The sequence below is a fragment of the Nicotiana sylvestris genome, chromosome 10 (assembly GCF_000393655.2).
Source record: "Nicotiana sylvestris chromosome 10, ASM39365v2, whole genome shotgun sequence".
NCBI lineage: Eukaryota > Viridiplantae > Streptophyta > Magnoliopsida > Solanales > Solanaceae > Nicotiana > Nicotiana sylvestris.
Window position 1 is genome coordinate 160,593,762 of NC_091066.1, and position 25,401 is coordinate 160,619,162.

General features: G+C 36.3%; 1 protein-coding gene, 1 long non-coding RNA gene and 1 pseudogene across 2 annotated transcripts; all 3 read right to left on the bottom strand.

Moving 5' to 3' along the window:
• Positions 1-5,091, bottom strand: part of LOC138880189 (uncharacterized) — a 38,554-nt pseudogene extending 33,463 nt beyond the window's left edge.
• A 1,887-nt stretch (positions 5,092-6,978) lies between these two features.
• On the bottom strand, positions 6,979-8,746 carry LOC138880335 (UDP-glycosyltransferase 89A2-like). The gene has a single exon (XM_070160265.1). The coding sequence runs from the start codon at positions 8,620-8,622 to the stop codon at positions 7,219-7,221; it is 1,404 nt and encodes a 467-aa protein (XP_070016366.1). The 5' UTR covers positions 8,623-8,746; the 3' UTR covers positions 6,979-7,218.
• A 1,427-nt stretch (positions 8,747-10,173) lies between these two features.
• LOC104213703 (uncharacterized) lies at positions 10,174-10,954 on the bottom strand. The gene is made up of 3 exons (XR_011402933.1): positions 10,871-10,954; positions 10,695-10,741; positions 10,174-10,371 (listed from the first exon to the last, which is right to left on the bottom strand). It is a non-coding gene; the product is annotated as an uncharacterized lncRNA (long non-coding RNA).
• Between the last annotated feature and the right edge of the window lie 14,447 nt (positions 10,955-25,401).

A 25,401-nucleotide genomic window follows, 5' to 3' on the forward strand; every position in this document is an offset into this window, starting at 1 on the left:
TGAAAATTTCTTACTTTAGGTTGTGTTAATATTGACAATGAAGTTCCATGTTGTTGCTATATGTAACACTTAATATTATTTTGACGAGTTGTTAGTAAATATAGTATATAATTAAGTTTTGGGTTTCCAACTTTTTGTATTTAGCTAAGAATATTTAGTAGTTGGGGAACCATTTTATTTCATATCTGTCCATAAACTCCATATTCTTCTACTCTTCAGAAACAAAAAAGAATAACTATCTACCTCTCTCTCTCTCTCTTTCTATCTCTATCTTTCTATCTCTATCTCTCTATCTCTATCTCTCTCTCTCCTCCGTAAGGACAAGAAGCTGAAGTTTCATAAAAAAAACCATGGATTTCTACTAAATTAACGCACAAAATTCGTTTTTGGTGAAGATCAAGTTGCTCCTCTTGGTAAGTTTCTAAACTCGTTTTTATACTAGACACCTACTAGTATTTTCTACATATCGTTTTGTACAGAGCTCTGATTTAAGTGATCCAGGACTTTCTGGAAAGGTGTTTCATAAATCTATAATTTTTATGAAGGAATCAAAATCTAGTTTTGTTGGTATATATATGAAAAAGGGTCAAAAAGTACAGGACAGGTGCTGCCCAGATTTTCAGTTCTTGAAATACTCCATGTACTGCTGTTAGTAAGTTTAGCATAACTTTTTGTTCAAAATTGATATGGTGGTGATTCAAGATGTTCTGAAACGGCAAGACATATATATACAACTTTTGTGAAGACTATAAAGTCTAGTTTGTCTGTATAGATCTTCAAAACTGAGTCACAACGCGGAATAGTGATATTGTCCAGAATTTCTGTTTCAAACGTTTTTGGGTAATTTCACCAATATCATGTTTAGTTGACTTGTTAAATCACTGAACTTATTTGGATATTTGATTATGTATTTAAGGTATATAAACTCTTGAAAAAAATCAAAGGGGAAGTGTTTGAGGAAGTGGACATATTGGTTTGTTTACGGCGTAGACGATTCGAACGTCCCCTAGTTGTGATTGAACTGTTTTGTGGTAAAACACCAAGGTTTGTGTATAAACTTGTACTCTTTTTGCTTGCTGGAAATATGTTGAAATAATCTGATATTTTATTTTTCTTGTCTTCGAATTATATTGTTATATTCAGATTATATCAAGTCTTGTAAGAAATTTGTTAAATCGCTCATTCGTACGGATTGTTTGATCATTTTGCATTCTTGTTGGGACTTTGTCCTTCTTGTGGCAGTGACTTGGTCACTCACTTGGCATGCCTCTTGATTCGGATCTTTTGCCATCTTGACTTTAGATTTGTAGTTCGTCTTGAATTATGGAACTCGTCCGTGTTAAGTACGAACTAGGAAGCCATTTTTAATATGGTTCTTGATTCTCTTGTCTATTGGGTTTTGACCCTACTTGATTTGGGGCTTTGGTCCATCTTGATATCTGATTATGCTTAGTGTGATGGCATGACGTACATATTGGGCGAAAAATGGATATTTGGTATACTTTCTTAAATTGATAATATACACTTTCTAGACTCTTGAACATTGTTATTGATATTTGGAAACACTTCAAAGTTTGATATTGGTATGTTTGATATATTTGTTCACTTGTTTTAATTATGTTAAATTGAGCTAACTATGACTGAAAAAGGGAATTGGAGAATTTAATGACTCCAAGCCTAAAGTTTATACACCACTACGTTTTATGCTTAGCGATAGTTGTTTTCTATAGTAGGAAATGTTCGGGATAAAATCTGAAGATGGCCAGGGTGAAGTAGTCTCTTTGGGAGAATTTATGGAGATCACATTTGCATATGCACCTTGGTTTGCATAGTTTTGGGACGTATACATGATATACATGATATACATGATATACATGATATATATATATATATATATATATATATATATATATATATATATATATATATATATATATATATATATATATATATGTATGTATATGTCACACTTATGTTATTTGGAGGCTTGTTGGATTTTAGAGACCAAAATATTGTAGCTTGAATTTGTAACCTATTTCATTGTATTAGGGTGTTTTAATAACTCAAGTCTTGTAATATGCTGAATTTACATTTTCTCTTGTAAATATGTAGAAAAAGAGAAAACCAGTTTCCTTTGTTTTTATATATACCCGATAGTTTGAAATTTATGTACAATATAAACTTGCGGTGATTTTGAATGACTGTATAAATCAGTTAGGAAGTTGCTTTAATCTGTTAATGTTTTGACATTGTATTTCATTTAAAATAAAATTAATATATATATATATATTGCACTTTCAACCTTTTCGCATGGGTATATATATTGCACTTTCAACCTTTTCGCATGGGCCTACTTCCGCTACTAAAATTATTCTAAATATTTTTATTAATATCTCTTTTAATATTTTGTAAGTAGGAAATTAGATTTGTTTTCCTAACTAGTACCCTCCCAAAGGGGTTGCTACATGCAGTTATCCATAATTTAGTCATAAGCCTGAGGGGAGCCTCGGCGTAAGTGATAAAGTTACTTCCATGTGACCAGGGGGTAACGGGTTCGAGTCGTGGAAACAGCCTCTTGCAGAAATGCAGAGTAAGACTGCGTAAAATAGATTCTTGTGGTCCGGCCCTTCCATGGACCCCGCGCATAGTGAGAGCTTAGTTCACCGGGCTACATTTTTTTGTAGTCATAAGCCTATTTGATCCCACTAAATATTGTGTGCCAGCTAATTAATATGTTTAAACTAATTATTGTTCTAAAAACTAATCAAAGTCTGTGTGCCTAAGGCATGCCACAAAAACAAGAAAAATTGACAGTGCATCAGAAATTAAGATCAAAACCACTAATATTACGAACCGAAAATTAAAAATGTTTAGCCCGGTGCACTAAACTTCCGCTATACGGTTCAAGGAAGGACAGAAATCACAGGGGGCTAAGAGGCTGTTTCTACAGCTCGAACTCGTGACCTCTTGGTCATATGACAGCAACTTTACCAGTTACGCCAGAAGTAGGTAAAGAAGGAAGGAAAGATCCCTTTAAAAGCCGCAAGCAAGCTGCATATCTTTCTTCTCTTTTCAAAGATGGGGCTGATGGGCCCCTGCTGAGATTCATTCCTCGTATCATCTAGGAGTGAATAGGGCTTACGGAACAGCAACTGAATATCTACTTTTTTTAAGCGAGTTGACATGAGGACCTCTTTTTTACTATGTATAAAAAAGACTTCATCGTAATAAAGTGGGTTTGGCTGCTAATAACTAAGGAGGTCATCCTTCTCGAACCGAAAATAGTAATTCTATTATACTAGTTGAGTGTTTGGAAACTTACATGAATCACAAGAATGGGACAACTGACATATGGTATTTTGTCAATATTCTGCAGAAATCAGATAAAAAAACTGTACTTTAACAAATAAATTAGGAAACTTAAATAAATCTTGAACTGAAAATTTGACTAACTTGTATATGTCAAGCCAAAGAGAATACTTTATACGGTACATAACTCGAAGTCCAGAAAGTATTGCACTTTGCAGAATTACAGCCTTAATTTTAGGCAATTTTGTGGCCAATTCAAGAGTTGGACCACTTCCAATTGATTGTCCATATAATATAATGTCTTCCCCCTTCACTTCATAAATCTCTTTTAAACATTTGTATACAGGTTCTATATCAGCATATGTATTTTGCTCACTTGGCTAGTTATACAAAAACAACACAAAAAAATTAGATCTCACTTAAATTTCTGCGTGCACTAGGGGGGAGGAGGGAGGTGTGTGACACCCTAGGCGAATCTCACATCGACAAAACACGGGAAAGATGCTGGGAATATAAGTAAATATGACTTAGACTCTAGTAACGCATTTTAAAGCCGTGCAGGTCTAGGTCCAAAGCGAACAGTATCACTACTGGTATGAGCTGCTGCATAAAGATCGAACAAAATATTTGAGGTGTGCATAAGATTATCCGGTCGGTGGTCACCACTATTTGTTTTTTAAAATTACTTAATGCTGCTTAATTTACAAACTCTTATGTAATAGTGATGTCTGCAAGTTAACCTCAACAAAGATTATGAATTAACCACTTTGGTGTCTGATGGTTTGTGTGAATGATTTTAAGTGAAATCAAAGTAATAATCATGAGGTTTTAACATGGTATAGCCACTAAAGGCAAAAGTAATTAAGATGTGTTTAGAACAGTAACTAAATGTTAGTCAAAGGAAGCAGAAGGATCTTTGATATTTGAGAAGATCAAATCAGTTGATTGCATTTGAAAAGAGATGAACAATATAATCACACTGAGCACAAAATTAAAGAACTTATTGATTGACAATTTCTAAAACAGAATTCATAAGTCAGAAAAGAACCTAAAAATGGCCCCATTCTAAAGCAAATATTCATAACATTGTGGGCCTAAGTAGTTAAGTTAAGGGGGAACCAATTTATAATCTTGCATCATGACATTTTTTTCCCTTTTTGACCTAGGTGTTAGTGCACTTGTGAATGTTATAATTTTATTGTTTACATTTTTCAAGTATATTTTTATATTTTTAGAGCTTTTTCTTTTTAGTTTCATGTGAATAGTTGTTAGAGAAATTCATGAACTAATTTCTATTTCATCTTACAACTAATTGATGGGGATTTGAAAAATTACAAACAACTAGAAATTTCGCGAAGAATACTCAAGATATAATATATATGTACAAAAAATAATATTTGATCTATATATATGTATAAAAAGTAAAATTAATGTTTTACTTTTTGTTCATTTTTTTTGTGGTAATTTTTCATTCGGTGTCGGATATCTATATTGGGGCCTGACTAAATTCGGATTGGCACCGGAAATCTTTTGTTCATTGTCATCTTGAAGTAATCTCAACCTTTTCTTATCCCTTTTTGTCCTTCCACATGTTGTGTGATTTTTCATTTTATTCTCATTCTGTTTGTTTGCATGGAATGTTGTCAAAGTATAATTTTCTTTACTGTTTCTTGTATAACTATGTGATATTTGGAACTTATTGTCCCTAGTTTTCGATTAATTCAGATTTGCACCACGTGTGATATTTAATAAGAAACTGCTTTCTACCGGGAATTCCTCCATTTTTCAGATTCCAACCGAAAACCTCTAGTTGATGATGGAGGCCGGAGGATTCTCACTACATTTCTTGATTCTGGGAAGTTGTCTACCTTCTAATCTTCACTTTTTAAACTATCATTCATATTTTACTTATACGTCTAGTATGTTATATAAAGAGGCGGATCTAGAATTTTAGTTTTAAGAATTCAGTTAGTGGCGAAGTTAGAAATTTCCTTAAGGGTATTTAAATTTGAAAGAAATGAAAAATTCCCGACAAAGGGTGTTCAATATGTGTTATATATTTCTAAAACGTAATATTATACCTATTTACACAATGCAATTTTTCGACGAAGGGTGGTCAATTGACGACCCTTATGACCATGTGGCTTCGCCACTAAGTTCAACATTTAAAATTATGGATTCATATCTATCATTTATTATAACTTTAGTAATTTCTTATTCGTAAATTAATGCCCGCGTCGAAAGTACGAGGTTCAGTTGAACCCGATAGTTCTATATTGAATCCGCCCCTGGTTATATATGTTTTATTCCTAGAGTGTTAGTGTATTCTTTCTTTTACAGTATTTTCCCTTCCATTTCCTTTTGACTACTTCTGTCATTTTCCAAATTTTTATTGTCAACCATTATCGTCTCACTATCATATCGTGTCAAGAAAAAGAAAAACGTGAGTCACATTATCTCTAAGACTATATGAAGGGGAAAATATAGAAGTTTTTTCAACAAATGCTTACCCTTTGAAGTTTGTTGTTATCTTTATAACATATAGTCAAATTAGTTAGATGCATGGCATGCTATACAAACGGCCAAAAAAAAAAAAAAAATTTCAACTCCATTTGTTTATTCTTTTCTTTACTTTCTGCTAAAAGTCTTTTAAGAGTCAATTTGGACTAGGGGTGGGCATTCGGTATTTTGGTTCGGTATTTAAGAATTTCGGTTCGGTATTCAGTTTATCAATTATGTATACCAAATACCGTACCAAAATATTTCAGTACGGTTCGATATTTCTTATTTTGGTTCGGTACAGTTTCGATTTAAACCAAATCTATGTTATAAGGCTTCTGCATAAGAGATTGTGATTGTGAAATATCTTGATACAAATTTATTAGATTAACTATATCAGCTAAACCAATAACTAATTTCGAATGATATGGCTTGTTAAGTCATCAGCCTCATCTATCCCTGTATGGCAATAATATTCATGTTTCATGAGATTGGAAAAGTTTCTAGGCTGAAACCACAATTAGATCAAGTTCAACGGTGAGAAAAACTACTGTTGAAAAGGAATTAATAAGTCTTATAATGAACATTCACCTGGAAAGAACATCTAATTTCAAATAAATGGTAGATATAACTCAAAATACTTAGGGAAACATGCTTCAATAGTTTTCAAAATCTACAAACTAACACAATACCGCAACCATTTACTGGCTAATTATTTCGGTATTTCGGTATACCGAAATACCAAAAATCTAATACCGTATACCAAATCGAAATATCGAAATTTTTGTATCGAAATACCGAAAAAAACCGAAACCGAAATACCAAATTAATTCGGTTCGGAATCAGAATTCGATTTTTCGGATTTTATGCTCACCCCTAATTTGGACCAATACTAAAGCTCACCTAACATTTGAAAGTGTTGATTTTGTGCAACATCTATTTAAACTCTTGAAATAGACCACTCACTCAATCTACCCAACTTTGGGCAAGTTAGACAAATCACACATTTACGAGCCAAAGTCTTTTGTGACGAATGAGAAATGAAGTGAACTTGACCAAAAAGCGATAATGTATTTGTAAAGGGCCATAGAAGTTAAATTTTTGAATCTACTATACAAGCACATGGCTGAAACACAGCCTATATAAATAGAATGCTCCGTAACAACATAGTTTTCGTACTACAAAGTTCATTGCTTTCCAAATTCCGCGATCTACAAATTGAACTTTTAACACTTTAAAAGAAATAATGAGATATCTTGATAATATGGACAATATCAACTTGTCTCATTTTTCTCCATCACATACAATTACATTGAAGTTTAAGCATGCACATAAGTGTGAGACATAGGCCCATCCAAATTGATTAAGAGTTGGCCCAACTACACATTTTTGGTACATTGGCATGAATTTTCAACTTTGAAGTTGGGACAACTCTCTCACTATCCCATCTAAAGCCCTTCTAGAGCTTCCTCCAATTTTAACAGCTTCAAGTGCTTCATCTCTCAACTTTTTTGCCCTTTCCTTAAACAAGTCATTACCCATTGCATCACTAATTCTCCGGCCCAACTCTATCGGGTCGGGGACTGAGTCTGCGCCCTCACAAACTCGGACCGATGTTTTCATGTTCTCCACCAACAACCATGCGTTAATGAATTGGTCCGCCTCCATGGGCCAACCCAATATTTGTACACCCGCAACTATCGCTTCCAATACAGAATTCCATCCACAATGACTCAAAAACCCGCCTATAGCTCGATGGCCCAAGATCTCCACTTGTGGGGCCCAACTCTTTATAACTAGGCCTCTCCCTAAGACACTCTCCTCAAACCCCTCAGGCACTGATCCATAACCCTCTTCCAATTGTTGGGCTGTCAATTGTTTAGCTACCAAAATGAACCTCACTCCACTTTTCTCAAGCCCAATAGTTAAAGACTCCATTTGGGCCTTTGTTAGCAATTTTTGACTACCAAAAGCTACATAAAGAACAGACCCATCATCACATTCATCAAGCCAAGTGAAAATTCTCTCATTTACACCAACATCCACATTGGACTTCCCATTTCTACCAGGCCCACCAACCAAATTTATAGGCCCAATTGAATACACACGATCATGGCCCATTTCCTTCTTTAAAAAGCTCAAATACTCACTCTCCAAAGCCTCAAAAGTATTGAAAATTGACCCAAAACTCTTACCATTAGCAATAAACCCATTTCTCACAATCTCCCAAGTTGGGTCACCCTCTCTGTACTTTTGAAATACTGAAGGCATATGTTCCCTCACAAATCTTGGACTTTTAGGCAGCCCATTAAACTCAATAAGGCCCAAATCTCTATAAGACCCAAAATTCTTCCAAATTTCACCAAGTATAGAAACCAATAACCCCCCAGAAGTGTAAAAAACAATTCCGGGTATACCAAGTTCTTGGGCCAAATCTTGAGTCCAGCCCAAGAAAAAATCATAAACAATAGCCACAGGAGGATTGGGTTGGGCCTTGAACCATTCCAAGATTGGGCCACGAAGCTTACTGAGCCCAGCAATGATCGGAGCATTGCCGGAGTTACCAACGTCTTTAACGTTTTCAACGCCGGCGGGAAGTGAAGGGTGGCCGGGAAATGGAAAGACAAGTGTTTGAACAGAAGGGTGGGCGGATAAAAGAGGATCAAGAATTGGGAGGTTTTTAGGAGTGACTAAAATGGTGATTTTAAAACCATGGAGAAGAAGTTGGTGTGTGAAATCAAGAAGGGGTAATATGTGACCTTGTGCTGGAAAGGGAAAAATTAAGACATGGACTCCATTTTTAGAGCTTGACATGTTTGAGTTTCAGATCAGACAAGAAGTTAAATTGATGTTTGATATTTGGAAATGAAAGAGGAATATTAGTGGTGCAAAAAGATAGAAATTTCTTGGTAGGTACCAGTGGTTATTGGTATGAAAATTCTGCAATAGAAAAAGAGTAGATTCCGACATAAATATGTGGGGTTTAGCCGTTAGACGATATACGTAGATGCTGACCTCAAATGTATGTGTAGGATATTTGGTGGAGAAATTATAAAATATCCAAATTTACAAGTGGTCATTAAAAAATAGTCATAATTTCAAAAGTAATTAAGATTTAGTTACTTTTCATGTAAAGATAAATATGAATGAAAATATGGTTCAAAATCAGGAAAATATTCCAGTATAATATACCGATCCAACATAATATGCTGGAAGTTCGTACACAGGTGCTCCAATCTCCAGTATATTATGTTGGAACTTTTCGCGTGTTGAAGTTCCAACATAATATGCTGGAAGTTCATATACAGGTGCACCAATCTCCAGTATATTATGCTCAAACTTTTCGTGTTGCAGCAAAATAATGGCTATTTTTCAATGACTTTGCAAAAGCTGACTATTTTTCAATTACCAGTCCGAAAACTGGCTAGGGAATTGAGCCCAAATTGATATATAGGGAATTGATAAAGGAAATTGATATTGAAATAGATGGTCTTGATTTTTTCATGAACAAACTATTAAGGTAAGAAATAAGAAATATTGCTCATATGGCAAGTGAGGGGCACAGGTAACACTTATTAAACTTGAAGGTTTACCCACGGTAAAAAAAAAAAATCAAGAATGACACAGAAGTGTCCTATTTGTGCAGGCATATCACCCGAATTCATATATACTACCACTTGACATGTTTAGTGAAGATCAAGCGATCAACACCTAGATTCAGTACTATGGTATTTTATAAGTAAGATTTATTAAAATAAGTGAACTACTTAATTTTACATTTAATAAAGGATGATTCAGAAGGAGAGCCTTGGAGCAATCATCAAGTTGTCTTCATGTGGCCTATAGGTCAGGAGTTCGAGCGGTGGAATCAATAGGCTGCCTACATGACACCTCCTTGGGGTGCGATCCTTTCTCGGACCTTGCGTGAATGCGAAATGCTTTGTGCACGGGACTGCCTTTTTTTTTAAATAATAATGGATGATTTATTTCATTTATTTTGGCATATGTCACATTCTTTATGAAATCTCTGCGCTTCTGATATACTATGTTGAATTGTATGAATTCTGATAATCAAATCATAGTCTAGCCTTATTAATTACAAGATAAGATCATTTCAACATATGAGAATCATGATGCATGAGCACATATCTATAATAGTTCACCGTTCGATCAAAATTTGTTTTCATACAAAGAGCACTAGTATTTTAGTATTTAAGTGTATAGAAAATAAAAAAGAAGCTATAATAGAGAAAACAAAGATATGTATATTAGCTGCAGAGGTAGTTAAACCATATTGTATATCATAGTAACATCATATTCCTAATTATTTTTAGGAGGATGATGCCTTGGTAATTTGTAATCTGCAGTAAATACTACATATCCACCCATCTTTTTCTGATCTCCAACCAGTGAAATCAAACGTCTTGTTCTTGTAATCTCTTGGCCTTTTACATTTGCAATATTTTCTGCTTGCTTGCTTTCTACAGTGATATTTTCTTTCACTTTCTCGGAAAATGCCAAATTTCGTCCACTCAACTTGTTTTCTCTTATTATATATAGCCGCTGCATGCATCCCATCAAAGGGTAATTAGAAAATGAGTTTAACTTTTATACACCGAGTAAAATCAATCTTTTATAACAAAATCAGGTCATTTAAAAACTTCTACACTATTAGGTCATCTAAATATTAACCACATGTAACCGTCCATAAAAAACAAGATTAGTAACCTGTAAATAAGTCATAGCTTTAGAAAAGAATATTTACATAACCTAAAAATATGCAGATACTTGAAACATTGAAGAGCTAGTAGTTAAAACTAATTTCATTATGATATACAAAATGGAAAATGATTTAAACCGAATGAAAATTACGTATACAAACAAACCTCACTGTTTGGGATGAAGTTGCATCTTTTGGTTGCAATATTGCTACCTACACAGAAAAATCAATAAAGTATATTTTCTTCTTAGTTTTTAAGTAATAACAAGGAATAAATAAAGTTATAAAACTTATTTTTTTCTGCAAAAAAATAGCTAAGATATAGAAAAATAGTGAAATTACCTTGGTAAGAAGTTGTGTAAGAGAGACTTTGAGCAATGAAGATTAGGAGCAACAATAAAGTTATAACTCGAATAGGTACTGACATTGTAATTACTTTCTCTGATTTAGGGTATGTTTGTTTTTCTTTTCCAAATATATATCCAAAGAAAACAGAAAGTCGATTATATAGGGAAAGCACATGTACACAAGTCAAAGATTTGGTACAAAGTACACAAACATTAAAAACTTCTACCATTCCCAAGTCAAAGTAATAAGATTAGGGTTCCCAGGAATAATTTTAACCTTCAAATCCAAGTTTAACAAATAAATAAGTTTTACACAAGGGGACCAAGTTTACTGGCATGCATTCCCATGGTAAATTTTTGTTTAAAATAAAAATTGGTGTTGATCCATGTGGCAGTCATATTTGTAGTACTAAGATCTCGAAACTCTTGAAATATTGAAGGAAAAAAAAAACCTCCCATAATATTCATTAGATATTTAGTGCCGCCGAACAGTAGTCATTTTTCGACGACCTGAATTTTCGACAACTAAATATTGACAAAAAGTGTGAAATCATATGATCAATTTGATTTTGTGTGGGTAAGAGCTTATTTGTTGTAAATATTTTTTCCGGATTCAAATATTAATGGTTTAGTAAATTGAACTAGTTTATTTTGAAATATATAACGTTTTCATTACTTTTTTTGCCCAAAATATATTATTACTGTTCCAATGAATGAAATGTTAATTAGTGTCACATATATTTAAGGAGAAACATGATGAGTAATTTTAGACAATTTATTTTTAAAGTTAAAGCTATTAAATATCTTTCTTAAGAACGCAAAAAAATCTAATTATATGGATAGGAGGAAGTAATTTTTAAATGAAGAAACTTACAAATTAATCCCTCTTCCATTGTACTCTGAGGTCATTTAATTTTATACTTTTTGTTAACAAATCGTCTCATATTTGTTCTTGATTTTAACGGAGGTTCAACATTGACTAGGTGAACTCTACTGTCAAAATAGTACTTCGAAACAATGGTTCAAATTTACCATTATACTTTTGATTATGGGGTAATTAAAATTATCATCTGTTCATACTTTAAATTGGAATTTCGTTAGGGTTAAGAACAAAATTTGATATACTCTCTATGTTCATTTTTAGTTGTCCACTTTTGACTTTATATTCCCCTTAAAAATAAATAAATGAAATATATATTTTACATTTTTATCCATAATAACGATAGCATTTCAAAAAATATTGAAAAATAATTTGGGGAAGGAGTAGTTAATGATAAGGGAAAAAGAAGAATTTTATTTGTCTTTCTCTTGATTTATTAAAATGAACAAAAGTAAAAGTAAAAATATATTTTTAGTATAATGAACAAGGAAAAATGAACAAATGAAGTATCTACTAGCAGTAAGGGTGTATAACATGAGTTCATTACATTTTCTAATGTAATTATGTACTTCTTCCGTTCACTTTTATTATCCATTAAAGCATGTTTTTTACCAACGTACAAAAAAAATATTTTGTTGCAAATGAAAATATATTTTCATATTTACTTGTTTACTGTATTAAATCAAGAGAAACACAATTTCTTTTTTCTGTTTTACCCTTAACATTAATTACTCATTCCTCGTATCTTTCCCAAAACTTTTGGAAATGCTATTATTATTACGGATAAAATTGTAGTAAAATTTATGTTTTATTGATTATTTCTGGAGGGACGTAAAAGTCCAAAGCAAACAATTTAAAGTGTACGGAGGAAATAAACAGGCAGTTTAACCATTTTCAATGCAGTTTTCAAGATCGAAGTGACGAATGGTTTGAAGTGGAGATTTGTACTTTGGGGTATGGGAAATGTGTACTATATTAACGTGGAGAGTAAGATATGAGTGTTTCGAGCTTGTCTGCAATTCCATGCATATATTCAACGAGAATTTAACAATCTTTTTTTTCTTATATTGCCGAGGCAAGGCCGCCTAATGGTCCAACTTACCTTTTTCGATGTGTTTTCTCTTTATGAATATGAATTCTCCCCTTGGTAATTACTAAAGCAAGAGAGATGAAAAGAGATTACGCTTTTGTTTTTCTTTTCTTCTCTCATCTATTCACCATTGGGAATATTAATACCAAAAATACGAATATTGTGGTGTTCATAGAGGAATTTAAAGTCGTATCAAGACTTGCAGGTTTTTGACACCATACAAACAGTGGCGGAGGTATAATTTTCGTTAAAAAATTAAAAAAAAAATTAAAAACTAAAAGAAACTATACCCAATGGGAATGGAACCAACAATCTAACAAAGATTTTGAACCTCTTTGACCACTAAGCTATGATTTTGGGCTATGTCAAGGGGATTCAAAATACAATATATATAGAGGTACAAACTAAATTTTGTCTTATTTATACACTGTAATTTTCCAGCGAAGGAAGATTCGGATGAATCTCTTTCTGCCCCTAAATCTGCTCTTGTATATATAAGACAAGGCGCTAGCGTGTAATGATTTTCTTTGATAGAGGGTCGCTTCGTCAAGTTTAAGTTTCACTTACTGCTTTTCATTTTGATATGAGTAGGTGCTTGCAGCTCGCTCAACAGCTTCCCGATTGACGCCACTATCTTTAATCTCAAGTATAAAGTGAAATCAAATCAATAAAGTGAACAACCCAACCTCTTTTTTTGAAGTTTAATTTTGTCAGAAAATTTTTATTTGTTGAAGTTTCATTTTTCTTAAGTTCGGAACACAACAATAAACTTGCCACTATAGTTTAGGAAAAAATTTCTCTTTTATAAACGGTCATAGGAGAGTTCAAAAAGGATCTCATCAGTAGATAGATATTTCAAACTGTGTGGGGATAGGAACAAATATAGCCTAGTGAATCAAGATAGTGGATTGTGAATCCACCATTTATTTATTTTGAGTTTAAACGATAGTGTTAATGATTCTTACACTGGCAATATATAAAACAAAAAATTATTTACTTTTTGGTCTAACTTTTGAGGGTAATTAGATGGACTCAATATTTTATTTTTAATTATATGATATCAGACCAATTCCATTTTTTCTTTAGCCAATGCTTGGTGCCACATTAAAGTCATAAAGTTTATACACGTACCAAATAATTAATCAGTCTTTGACGTACCAAATATATGAGATTGAATTTGGTCTAAGATCTTTTTTTTACTTTTTACATTAACTAATATGCAGATCTTTTTATGTACTTAAGAAATCAAGGTGTCACTAGGTCGAGTCTAAAGCCTGTCTACTTATATAGCCAGCATCTCTTTCGTATTTTATTAATGTGGGATTCGCCTAGGGTGTCACATATAACCCCCTTAGGGACTCAGCGTCGGTCCTCGTTGAGGTTTGCCCCGTCATTGTTCAAGGTTGCACGGGGAGTGACTTTAATACCATATGTAACATCACAATTCACTTGTAATATTGTCCGTTTCGGGTCTAGGCCCGCACGACTTTAAAATGTGTCACTAGAGTTTAAAACATGTCTACTTATATACCCAGCATCTTCCGTATTTTATCGATGTGAGATTCGCCTAGGGTATCACAAGCAAGTTAAAATAAAACTATACAATGGCGAAATATCATTCGCGAGAATATTATACAATACCAAATGAATGCAAAGGTTCATATTACAGTCATACAATAATCCAAAATAAATGGGGCAAGTGCATAGATAGTCATTCTCAAAAATATTATTTAGAGATTTTTCAGTATTTATTTTGTCCTGAAATTATAAACTAAAAATTTTAATTTCAAGACAATTCAGAATATTTGTCCTGAAAATTTGAATTGAAAAACTAAAATCTAGGATGCACCGGCTAATTTTTAAATACAGCCCAGTACATAAATCCCTTTCTTGGCAGCATTCCTAGAGAAGCAAAAAATCTTCTTTTCGACAAAAAATAGTCCTTAAGTGGCATAATTAAAAATCCTTCAAACGGAAAATTATTGCCGCAACAACGGTAGCCTCACTCGCCACCTTTTTCTTTAATTACTTCAACCTAAACTGAACAAAAGATAATAATAATAATAATAAACCCAAATGATTAGATATTTAAAGACCTAATACTTGAATTCAAAATGATTAAACTTCAGCAAAACAAATGATTAGATATTTAGATTATCGTAAAGGAGATTTGAAATTTATGGGTTTGAGACTTTGAGATTTTAAATTCTTTAAGTTATTGGGTTCTAAATTAATACTATACATATTATTTGTCACACCTACTTTTTGCGCGCCCGCCCCGGAGGGTAAATGCGCGAGGGAGTTTTTCCAATTTAAGTGACAATATTCGAAATGAGATTATTTATTTAATTCAGAGTCGCCACTTGGGAAAGGTTTGGCTTTTGGTGTCCCAAGTCACCGGTTTATCTTGAATCCCAAATCGAGGAAAATATTCAACTTTCCAAATGAAGTCTGCGAACCAGAAATTCTAAGTAAGGAATTTTGTTGACCCGAGGGAAGGTGTTAGGCACCCCCGAATCCCGTGGTTCTAGCACGGTCGCCAAAATTGTTATAATGGCTAAATATCTGATTTAATACATGTTATAACTTATGTGCTTTTATTAAGTTTAAACCGCTTTTATTATTATTATTTTTATAGAATTGCAACGTCGTGAAAATGCATCTCGAACCACGTCACAATCAATGCACCCGTGGTTGTTAATACAATCCGACTCCGTTGAGATTTGAATTTGGGTCGCATAAATGCGCACCCGAATTTAAGAATGTAATTTAATTAAGTCGCGCCTAAAGAGTCTAACGCGTTATTATCTTTGGGAAAGGCAGTGAGATTCACTAAATAGTCCATCCCGAATTCTAAGTATTTTATTACGACCAATTATTGAGGGCCCCACAATTTGCATTTTTTATTGGCGTGACTCGTCTCATTTTTTTTGAAAGAATAAACCTACAGCGACTACATTTTTTTCTATTATGTTTGTCTCTAAAATGAAAAAAAATACACGCTAATTAAATTAAACATGCTTGGCCAGCTCCGGCCTCTTATTGATTATCAGATTAATTATTTATGAGGCGGGGAATTGTTTCATGCCTTATTCCATGAGCAAACATGCTTTTAATTTAATAAAGAAAATTGCATACAAGATTAATAAAATGTTAAGCTCACGCTAAACATTCTTCAAGTTGAATTTAAACTAACTTATTTAAACTAGATTAATGGAATTAACTACTAGAGGGTACTACTAACGGGGTTCGAACACTGCCTAATGGAATCCGATTTTGACAGAATTAGCTCAAATGATTTAAAACTATATTGTATTTTTTGCCAAATTAGAAACAACCTGCCTTACGTATTTAAAATAAGAATAGAGATGAGATTTAACTATCGATATACTAAACACCTGTGCATTCCATGTCATACAGACAACTAAATAACTAAGATCATAGTATTAAACAAACTAAGTTTTAATTAAGTACAAACTACCTAATGTATTTTCTATTGAGTTACAAACTAAAGAATACACAAATCTAACAACATTTTATAAAGCTGTAATTACGGCAGCAAATGATTAAACTCCTTCGCATCTTTCATTTCATGCTTTTACTGTTACATCAATGTGAAATTCTAGTGTGTACCTGGATGTTGGACACAAGAGGAGAAAGGAGTGATTAGTGCAGCAGCAGTGATAAGAAGCAAACAGCAACAACAACTCAACAATGATTTAACACCCAGAAATGTTTGACAATCAGACGGAAACCAACAAAACAAACAACCAACCACTTGAAATGCCCCCAAACAAATTCGACAGTGAGCTTAAAATGCTTGATGAAACTTCTTGGAACAGTACTTAATCAAAAACCAGACCAGACAGATCCAAATGTACTCAATCAGACTGCCGAATATTCCTAAACGTTGCTGAAATTAAAAGGAGATAGGTGGCTGAAACTTTTGGAGTTTACAGGGGTCTTTTCCTCCTTTTTTCTGATCTGATCCTGTCTTTTTTAAATTCTTGATCTCCTGATGTTCTGCCCTCTTCCCCTTTTATTTTTCTGATTCTTAAAACTCTTTCTTGTCTGAATGTTTATCAAAACTCTCTGACCAAAACCCCCTCTATTTTCTGATTGTTCTTGTTGCTCAAAATTACGAGGGAAATAGATTTTAGAGAGGTTTTGAAGCACTGAACCTTTTTTTAGTTTTTCCAGGGATCCCTCCTTATTTTTTGATTCCCTCCTCCTTTTTATCCTTATAGAAATGAAGAAAATCCCTTTAAAGACAGGCTGCCCAGGGCTTAAAATAAGCCTTAAAGGCTGTCATCTCCACTTAGGGTTGTCTAGGCATGGGGTTTCTTCTACTTTAAACTGCTGAACTTTAAAAATGTAGTGGATATCCTACTGTACAGCAGGTTCCACTACTATTCTCATGTGCATTTTTAACTTTTTATCATCAAGCCCATGTTGTTACCTGATCAATTAACATCATTAGTTTAATTAATATTTTAGTACCTTATTGTCAGCTCACTTGCCTTTAAGCAATTCAGAACCTTTAAAACCCTATAATACCCTTGAAACTCCTGTGATTTATTGTATTACCCTTAAGCTTAGAGGTTTGAGGTTATAGTCTATATAAACTTACACTAAACACTGATTTCAGGTTGAACTTATCAGTTTACTACAGCCATATCCAATTCTCAACTTAGGTTCAAACACATCATAACACAGAAGGGGTGTTAATCAAATGGCATGAGTTGGTCATATTGGGAACCAATCCTGACCAACTCAAAACCAAACTTGATCAACAAAGAGTTAATGATGCAAACTAAGGAATGAGGCAGTATCAATCAGGTCTTAGCACAGACAAGAGAAACATGCAAGTAGTTACACTGACATGAGCAAACTCATGTTTCTCTAGTTTTTAAGATGATTTTAGTTAACGACATTTACATAATCGACTATACGAGCTATAATAGATAGCAAACAATTGATAAACATCTAGACAAACTAGGTTATCATGAGGCTTCAGTGACTTTAGACATAACAGGGAAACTATATGAACTAACTATTCGACGACTCTGAACAGGTTAAACACATAACTCACAACAGTTACAATTAATAAACAAAGAGAAGGATCAAATAAAAAGGTCTTATGAAGACAAGCATAATTAATTTTAAAAAAAGAAAAATCATATAATCTAAACTAAACACGTAATGAGATACAAACAGAATCACTAACAGAACAGAAGGAAAGGAAAAATTACCTTGGAAGCTTAAGAACGAAGAAGACCCGGACTCGAACTGGACTTGACTTCTTTGAGGTCGAACGGACTTCAATCGAAATGTTCTCAACTGAGAACAACTCGATTGAGGTCTATTAGACCCCAACTCCTCTTTTAATTTGACAAACCCCCAGGATCTTGAGTTCTAGGGTTCATACAAGCTGATTTGGGACTCGGGGTTTTCTGGTTAGATTCGGACCAAACCAAGCTTGGTTTGGTCACGAGGGGAAGTTATGGGAGTAACTGGTGTGGATTTGGGGTGGTTTGGCATAGGTTGAGGTTTAGCTCGAATCTTCAAATGAAGATTCGAGACGATGGGAGGAGGTTTGAGATCAACGGTTTGCAGATCCGTGTTCAGGTGGTCGAGGTGCACTAGGGGTGTTAATCTGAGGGTCACCGGCGCTGTTGCCGCTGGGTTTACGGTGAGGGGAAAGGGGGGCGGCGCTAGGGTTCTAAGGGGTTTGGGTTCGGTGAGGGAGACGAAGAGAGGGGGGGTCTAGCTTAGGGCGCAGGGTGAAGGGGGGCAGGCTTATATATGGGGTGAGTGGTTTGATCTGGGTCGTTGTATCATCGATGATCAACGGCCTTGATCTTTCCACTTAAAAGGGACGGCGTCGTTTTAGTCTCTGTGGGGATTGGGTCGAGGATGGTGCTGGGTCGGGTTGGCTGAGATGGGTTGGGGTTTGTGATCTTGGCCGTTGATCATTCTGAGATCAACGTCCCAGATCAAGCATAATCAAGACGACGTTGTTTGGACGTCCCTGAGGCCAACTGATCTGGACCGGGCAACACAAATGCTTTGGGCCCAATTTTGGGTCTAATTTGAAATGGCCCAAACCCAATTTTATCCAATTCAACTTATTTCTTTTCCTTTCCTACAAAAATCCGAATTTACAAAATTCTAAAAATATTATAAGAAATATAAAAAAATCAAAATTATATCACAAGACACCGATTGATTTTTAGTAATAATTAACACACAATATCAGATATTAATTAAACAAAAATCAACCTTTAAACGATAAAACGAAAAAAAATTAACAAGACAAATATTTTTGTGATTTTTTATTCATTCAAAAACCAAATATGACTTTAATTAATTCCTAATAGTAGCACAAGATCCCAGCTTTATGCGCGACATATATTTTGCATTTTCAATTGATAAAATTAAACAATCACAGATAAAAACTACAAAAATGCCAAGCAAATTCACAAAAATTTGTACAACAAAACCATTTATTTTATTTTTCGATTTTCTTTTGGAGTAATTGTCGCGTAGACAAAAATCACGTGCTCACAGCTGCCTCTCTTTGCCTGAAAACATGCGAGGTTTTCGTGCAAAGATAAAGTGAGCGGATATGAGCGATTTTTGCCCGTTGGACTACTTCGTGTGAAGCGCATTTTTGGAAGATTTGACCGAATCTTTACTTCAAAGATTTCCTACATATCCTGGGCTAAACAGGAATCAGGTCAATGTAGTTCGGGAAACTTTGGTAGCTGGGACTACCATGGGATTGCAAAGCTTGTTGTTACTACTGTTGTTGTTGCCGCTACTGCTTTACCGACCTCCTTATTACAACCAAAGGAAATTGAAAACTGAACTAACTACTTATGTCTGTCAATCGCTAGTTACAAGATTCCTATCTATAATTCTTTTGCCACTTGATCTTGGGTCTTAGCTGATTCTGCTTGTAGACTTCGATCTGAATCTTGATGCTCGCAAGTTGTAGGTGCTTGTTTATTTCTGCAGTATTGAGTGAAATGGGATTGGCGGAGCTCGGGAATTTGATCCAATTTTTTTTGAGAGACCTGCCCTTTGTTTGTTCCAATATTTGGGAACATCGTTTTTTTTTGTTCTTTTTCTTCTTTTCTTTATTCTGGATTGAGACTCATCCCGTAGGTCGTCTCGATCCATGCACCTCGAGGTCAGACCTGCTGAGACACCAAAACAAACGAACGAAATTTTCTACCCCAGTTTCACTAGGAAAATTTCATGAGTTAATTGTCATGAAAATTTACGGAACTGATGAGGGAATTGGAAAACTCTAGTCTAAAAGGCGCAACTCAGGGATTGGAGCCCTAATGTTTGATAAAAACAAACTGGTTAACTCAAGGATTGGAGCCCTAATGCTGGCTAAAGGAAAAATCGCTCAACTCAGGGATTGGAGCCCTGATGTCGGCTAAAAGAAAAACGCGCAACTCAGGGATTGGAGCCCTAATGCTGGTTAACAGGAAGCACTTTCAACTCAGGGATTGGAGCCCTAATGTCGGCTAAAGAAAACAGCTCAACTCAGGGATTGGAGCCCTGATGTTGGCTAAAGGAAAAACGCTCAACTCAGGGATTGGAGCCATAATGCTGGCTAAAAAAACGCTCAACTCAGGGATTGGAGCCCTAATGTCGCTAAAAGCAAATTGCTCAACTCGGGGATTGGAGCCCTAATGTTGGCTAAAGGAAAAATGCTCAACTCAGGGATTGAAGCCCTAATGTTGGCTTAAAGGAAAAAATGCTCAACTCAGGGATTGGAGCCCAATGTCGGCTAAAAGAAAAATGCTCAACTCAGGGATTGGAGGCCTACTGTTGGCTAAAGAAAAAATGCTCAACTCAGGGATTGGAGCCCTAATGTCGGCTTAAAGGGAAAAATGCTCAACTCAGGGATTGGAGCCCTAATGTCGGCTAAAAGAAAAATGCTCAACTCAGGGATTGGAGCCCTAATGTCGGCTAAAGGAAAAACGCTCAACTCAGGGATTGGAGCCCTAATGTCGGCTAAAGGAAAATTGCTCAACTCAGGGATTGGAGCCCTAATGTCAGCTAAAAGCAAAACTCTCAACTCAGGGATTGGAGCCCTAATGTCGGCTAAATGGAAAACTGCTCAACTCAGGGATTGGAGCCCTAATGTCGGCTAAAAGCAAATCGCTCAACTCGGGGATTGGAGCCCTAATGCTGGCTAAAGGAAAGTTGCTCAACTCAGGGATTCGAGCCCTAATGCTGGCTTTAAAGGAAAAACGCTCAACTCAAGGATTGGAGCCCTAATGTCGGCTAACAGGAAAAACGCTCAACTTAGGGATTGGAGCACTAATGCTGGCTAAATGAAAATTGCTCAACTCAGGGATTGGAGACCTAATGCTGGCTTAAAGGAAAATGCTCAACTCGGGGATTGGAGCCCTAATGTCGGCTAAAGCAAAACGCTCAACTCAGGGATTGGAGCCCTAATGCTGGCTACAGAAAATTGCTCAACTCAGGGATTGGAGACCTAATGCTGGCTAAAGGAAAAATGCTCAACTCAGGGATTGGAGCCCTAATGTCGGCTAACAGGAAAAACGCTCAACTTAGGGATTGGAGCCCTAATGCTGGCTAAATGGAAATTGCTCAACTCAGGGATTGGAGCCCTAATGCTGGCTTAAAGGAAAATGCTCAACTCAGGGATTGGAGCCCTAATGTCGGCTAAAAGCAAAACGCTCAACTCAGGGATTGGAGCCCTAATGCTGGCTACAAAAAATTGCTCAACTCAGGGATTGGAGCCCTAATGCTGGCTAAAGGAAAAACGCTCGACTCAGGGATTGGAGGCCTAATGTCGGCTAAAAGCAAATTGCTCAACTTAGGGGTTGGAGCCCTAATGCTGGCTAAAGGAAAAACGCTCAACTCAGGGATTGGAGCCCTAATGCTGGCTAAAAGGAAAAACGCTCAACTCATGGATTGGAGCCCTAATGTTGGCTAAAAGGAAAAACGCCCAACTCAGGGATTGGAGCCCCAATGTTGGCTAAAAGGAAAAACGCTCAACTCAGGGATTGGAGCCCTAATGCTGGCTAAATGGAAAAATGCTCAACTCAGGGATTGGAGCCCTAATGTTGGCTAAAGGAAAGACTGCTCAACTCAGGGATTGGAGCCCTAATGCTGGCTTACAGAAAATTGGGGATTCTAACTAACCCTCTTTTTTGAGTTTTCTTCTTACTTCTTTTTTTGTTTTTTTTATTATTTTTTTTGTTTAGTAAAATGCAGGAGAGAATTTTGGGAAAACTTCCCTTTTGGGTTGATTCCTTATTGCAAAGCTGTTTCTTGCATTCACGTATTTATTTTCTTTTTGGGCGACACCTGCTTCTTCCACGGTTGCTTTGGATCACACCTGTTTCAATTTTCCAAACAAAGAACAATTGTCAATTTGAAAATGGTGGTTGGTTCGGTGGCCTTGATTGTTCCAACTGCTTTGTCCTGTCCTTATTCCTGTTAAGAAACTCTGTCATTGATTGGATTCACAGGCGAAACCCTTTTAAACTGCTCAGACTCGCATTCCCGGATTTTGTGATGATTTGCCCGTGTAAGGCTTTGGTTTTTCCATCCCATTCTGCTTGGGGATTTTTACCGAGGCAGACTCAGTGGGGATTTTTATTGGGGAGACTCTGTGGGGATTTGTACAAGGCAGACTCGTTGGGGATTTGCTGGGGCAGACTCTTGGGGGATTGTACAAGGGGAGACTCTGTGGGGATTTTTACAAAGGGAGACCCTGTGGGGATTTGTACAAAGGGAGACCCTGTGGGGATTTGCTGGTTCGTTTTTTTTTGGATGTGTGTGTGGCTTTACTTTGAAAGCAATCAGCATCATGATCAATCGGGATTGGACAGACGTACCACTGAAGCAGGGTATTTTCTTTACTTCTTACTAAACGGAGCTCCGTGAAACCGGCTCTGCCACCTTTTCCTTCCAACATACTCAGGGTTGAAACGAAAGGGATTCAAGGAAAGGTAAAACAAAGAGTAGAGAAAAAGAATTTAAAAGAGAAGTATCCCTTTCGGGACAAGAAAGACTTATCTGATGTAAAAATGTTGACTTTAAATTGACATGACATGCTTTTTGGACTGGATGCCCGATCTTCGCGAACTTGCATTTCCTCATGAACCAAAAACGGATTTATTTTCTCAAACTAGTGGAACCTTGCCAAAACTTTCTGAGGTGGAATCATCTTTTCGGGCGACAGCGCCCTTTGCGGGTTTTCGCTAGTCGACCTCTCTCATTTCTCTCCTTGTTGTCGCTTGATAGCACTCTTTGCGAGTTTTTACTAAACAAGCTCTCTCATTTTCGATTTCTCTGCTCCCGTCGCCTCACGGTGCCCGAAGGTTTTCACCGACAAGACTCTCTTATTTTATTTCTCTCAATTTGAATGTACCGGCCTCCAATCATGATATCTCTTGGCTTCCCCTGCCTTTGGCAATTGATCCGAAGGACTTGTTCTTGGTAAAAAAATTGTAGATGAAATTACAACTTCTAAACCATTTGGTGTGCCCCGGTTTCAATTTCAGGGTAAATTGGATTTTATTTTTGGTGTGACTGAACCCCAGGGAGAGGCTGCCTACGTATCCTTTCGGAATCAAGTCAGTCGTAGTTTAGGTTCAATCAATTTTTTTTTTACACGGTAGCCAAAGAAATGTAACCGACTCAAAAGGGCTTGTAGAGAGAGTTGATAGTGTTTGGGTAGTGGGAATAAACCCTTCATCATCTCAAACATGCCAAGACCACTGAAGTAAAACTCAGACATAATACTTTTTGACGGCATCCGCATTCACTGCTGTTTCAGGATCATTTCCTTCAATATCACCCAGATACAATGCTGCTCTCGGCAATATTTTCCTGATGATGTATGGGTCTTTCCAATTAGGAGCAAATTTTTCTTTCGCTTCCTGGTGATGTGGCAGAATGCGCCTTAATACCAGTTGCCCTACTTCAAAATTCCTGGGTAGTACTTTCTTGTTGTAAGCATGGGCCATTCTATGTTGGTACAACTGTCCGTGACAAATCGCGGCCATTCGTTTCTCATCAATCAAAGTCAACTGCTCCAATCGAGTCTAAACCCACTCGCTATCTTCAATTTCTGCTTCGACAATGGTTCGGAGCGAAGGAATTTCCACCTCTGCCGGTATCACAGCCTCGGTCCCATAAACCAACAAGTAAGGGGTTGCCCCTACTGATGTGCATACTGTAGTGCGATATCCCAGCAATGCAAAGGGTAACTGTTCATGCCATTGTCGGGAACTCTAGATCGTCTTCCTCAAAATCTTCTTGATGTTCTTGTTTGCTGCTTCAACAGCACCATTGGCCTTGGGCCAATAAGGAGTGGAGTTCTTATGCGTTATTTTGAACTGTTCGCATACATCCTCCATCAAGTGACTATTCAGGTTTGCCGTGTTATCTGTGATGATAGTTGCAAGAATACCGAAACGACATATGAGATTTGAATGTACAAAATCCACCACAGCCTTCTTAGTGACGATTTGAGAGTGATAGCTTCTACCCATTTCGTGAAGTAGTCGATAGCGACCAATATGAACCTGTGCCCATTTGAAGCTTTCGGCTCAATCGGACCAATGACGTCCATGCCCCAAACAACAAATGGCCAAGGTGCCGACATGGGATGCAGTTCTGTGGGAGGTGCATGAATCAGATCATCGTGCACCTGACACTGATGACACTTTCGAACGAAACTAAAATAGTCCTTTTCCATGGTCATCCAGTAATAACCCGCTCGAAGGATTTTCTTTGCCAAAACATACCCATTCATGTGGGGCCCGCATACTCCCGCGTGTACCTCAGACATGATTCTTCCTGCCTCCTCAGCGTCAACACATCTTAACAAGTTGAGGTCCGGGGTTCTTTTATACAATACCTCTCCGCTCAAAAAGAAACCACCTGCATGCCGCCTAATAGTCCTCTTTTGATCTCCAGTAGCATGTTCGCGGTATTCTTGTGTCTTTAAGAACCTCTTGATATCATGGTACCATGGCTGGGTACACGATCCTGCCTCGATTACATTACAGTAACCGTGTCTTTCCTTGATTTGAATTTCCAAAGGATCGATGTGGGCATTGCCTGGGTAGGGTAACATTGAAGCTAAGGTGGCAAGTGCATCCGCTAGTTCATTGTGACACCGCGGGATATACCTGAACTCTATTGATTTGAACCGCTTGCCTAGATCCTCCACGTGTTGTCGGTAAGGAATGAGCTTGACATCCCGAGTTTCCCATTCACCTTGGGCTTGTCGGATAATCAGGTCAGAATTACCCATAATCAATAAATCTTCAACATCCTGATCTATCTCCATATGTATGCCCATGATGCAGGCTTCATATTCAGTCGTATTGTTCGTGCAAAAGAAGCGCAGCCTAGCTGTAGTAGGATAGTGCTGACCAGAGGGTGAGATCAAGATTGCCCCAATTCCTACACCTTTGGCGTTTACGGCCCCATCAAAGAACATCTTCCAAACATGAGTGTTTTCCGAGACTACTTCTATGGTGTTTAT

Excerpts from the sequence above, each read along its gene's own strand:
- LOC138880335 (XM_070160265.1), bottom strand. The coding sequence starts at position 8,622 with ATGTCAAGCTCTAAAAATGGAGTCCATGTCTTAATTTTTCCCTTTCCA.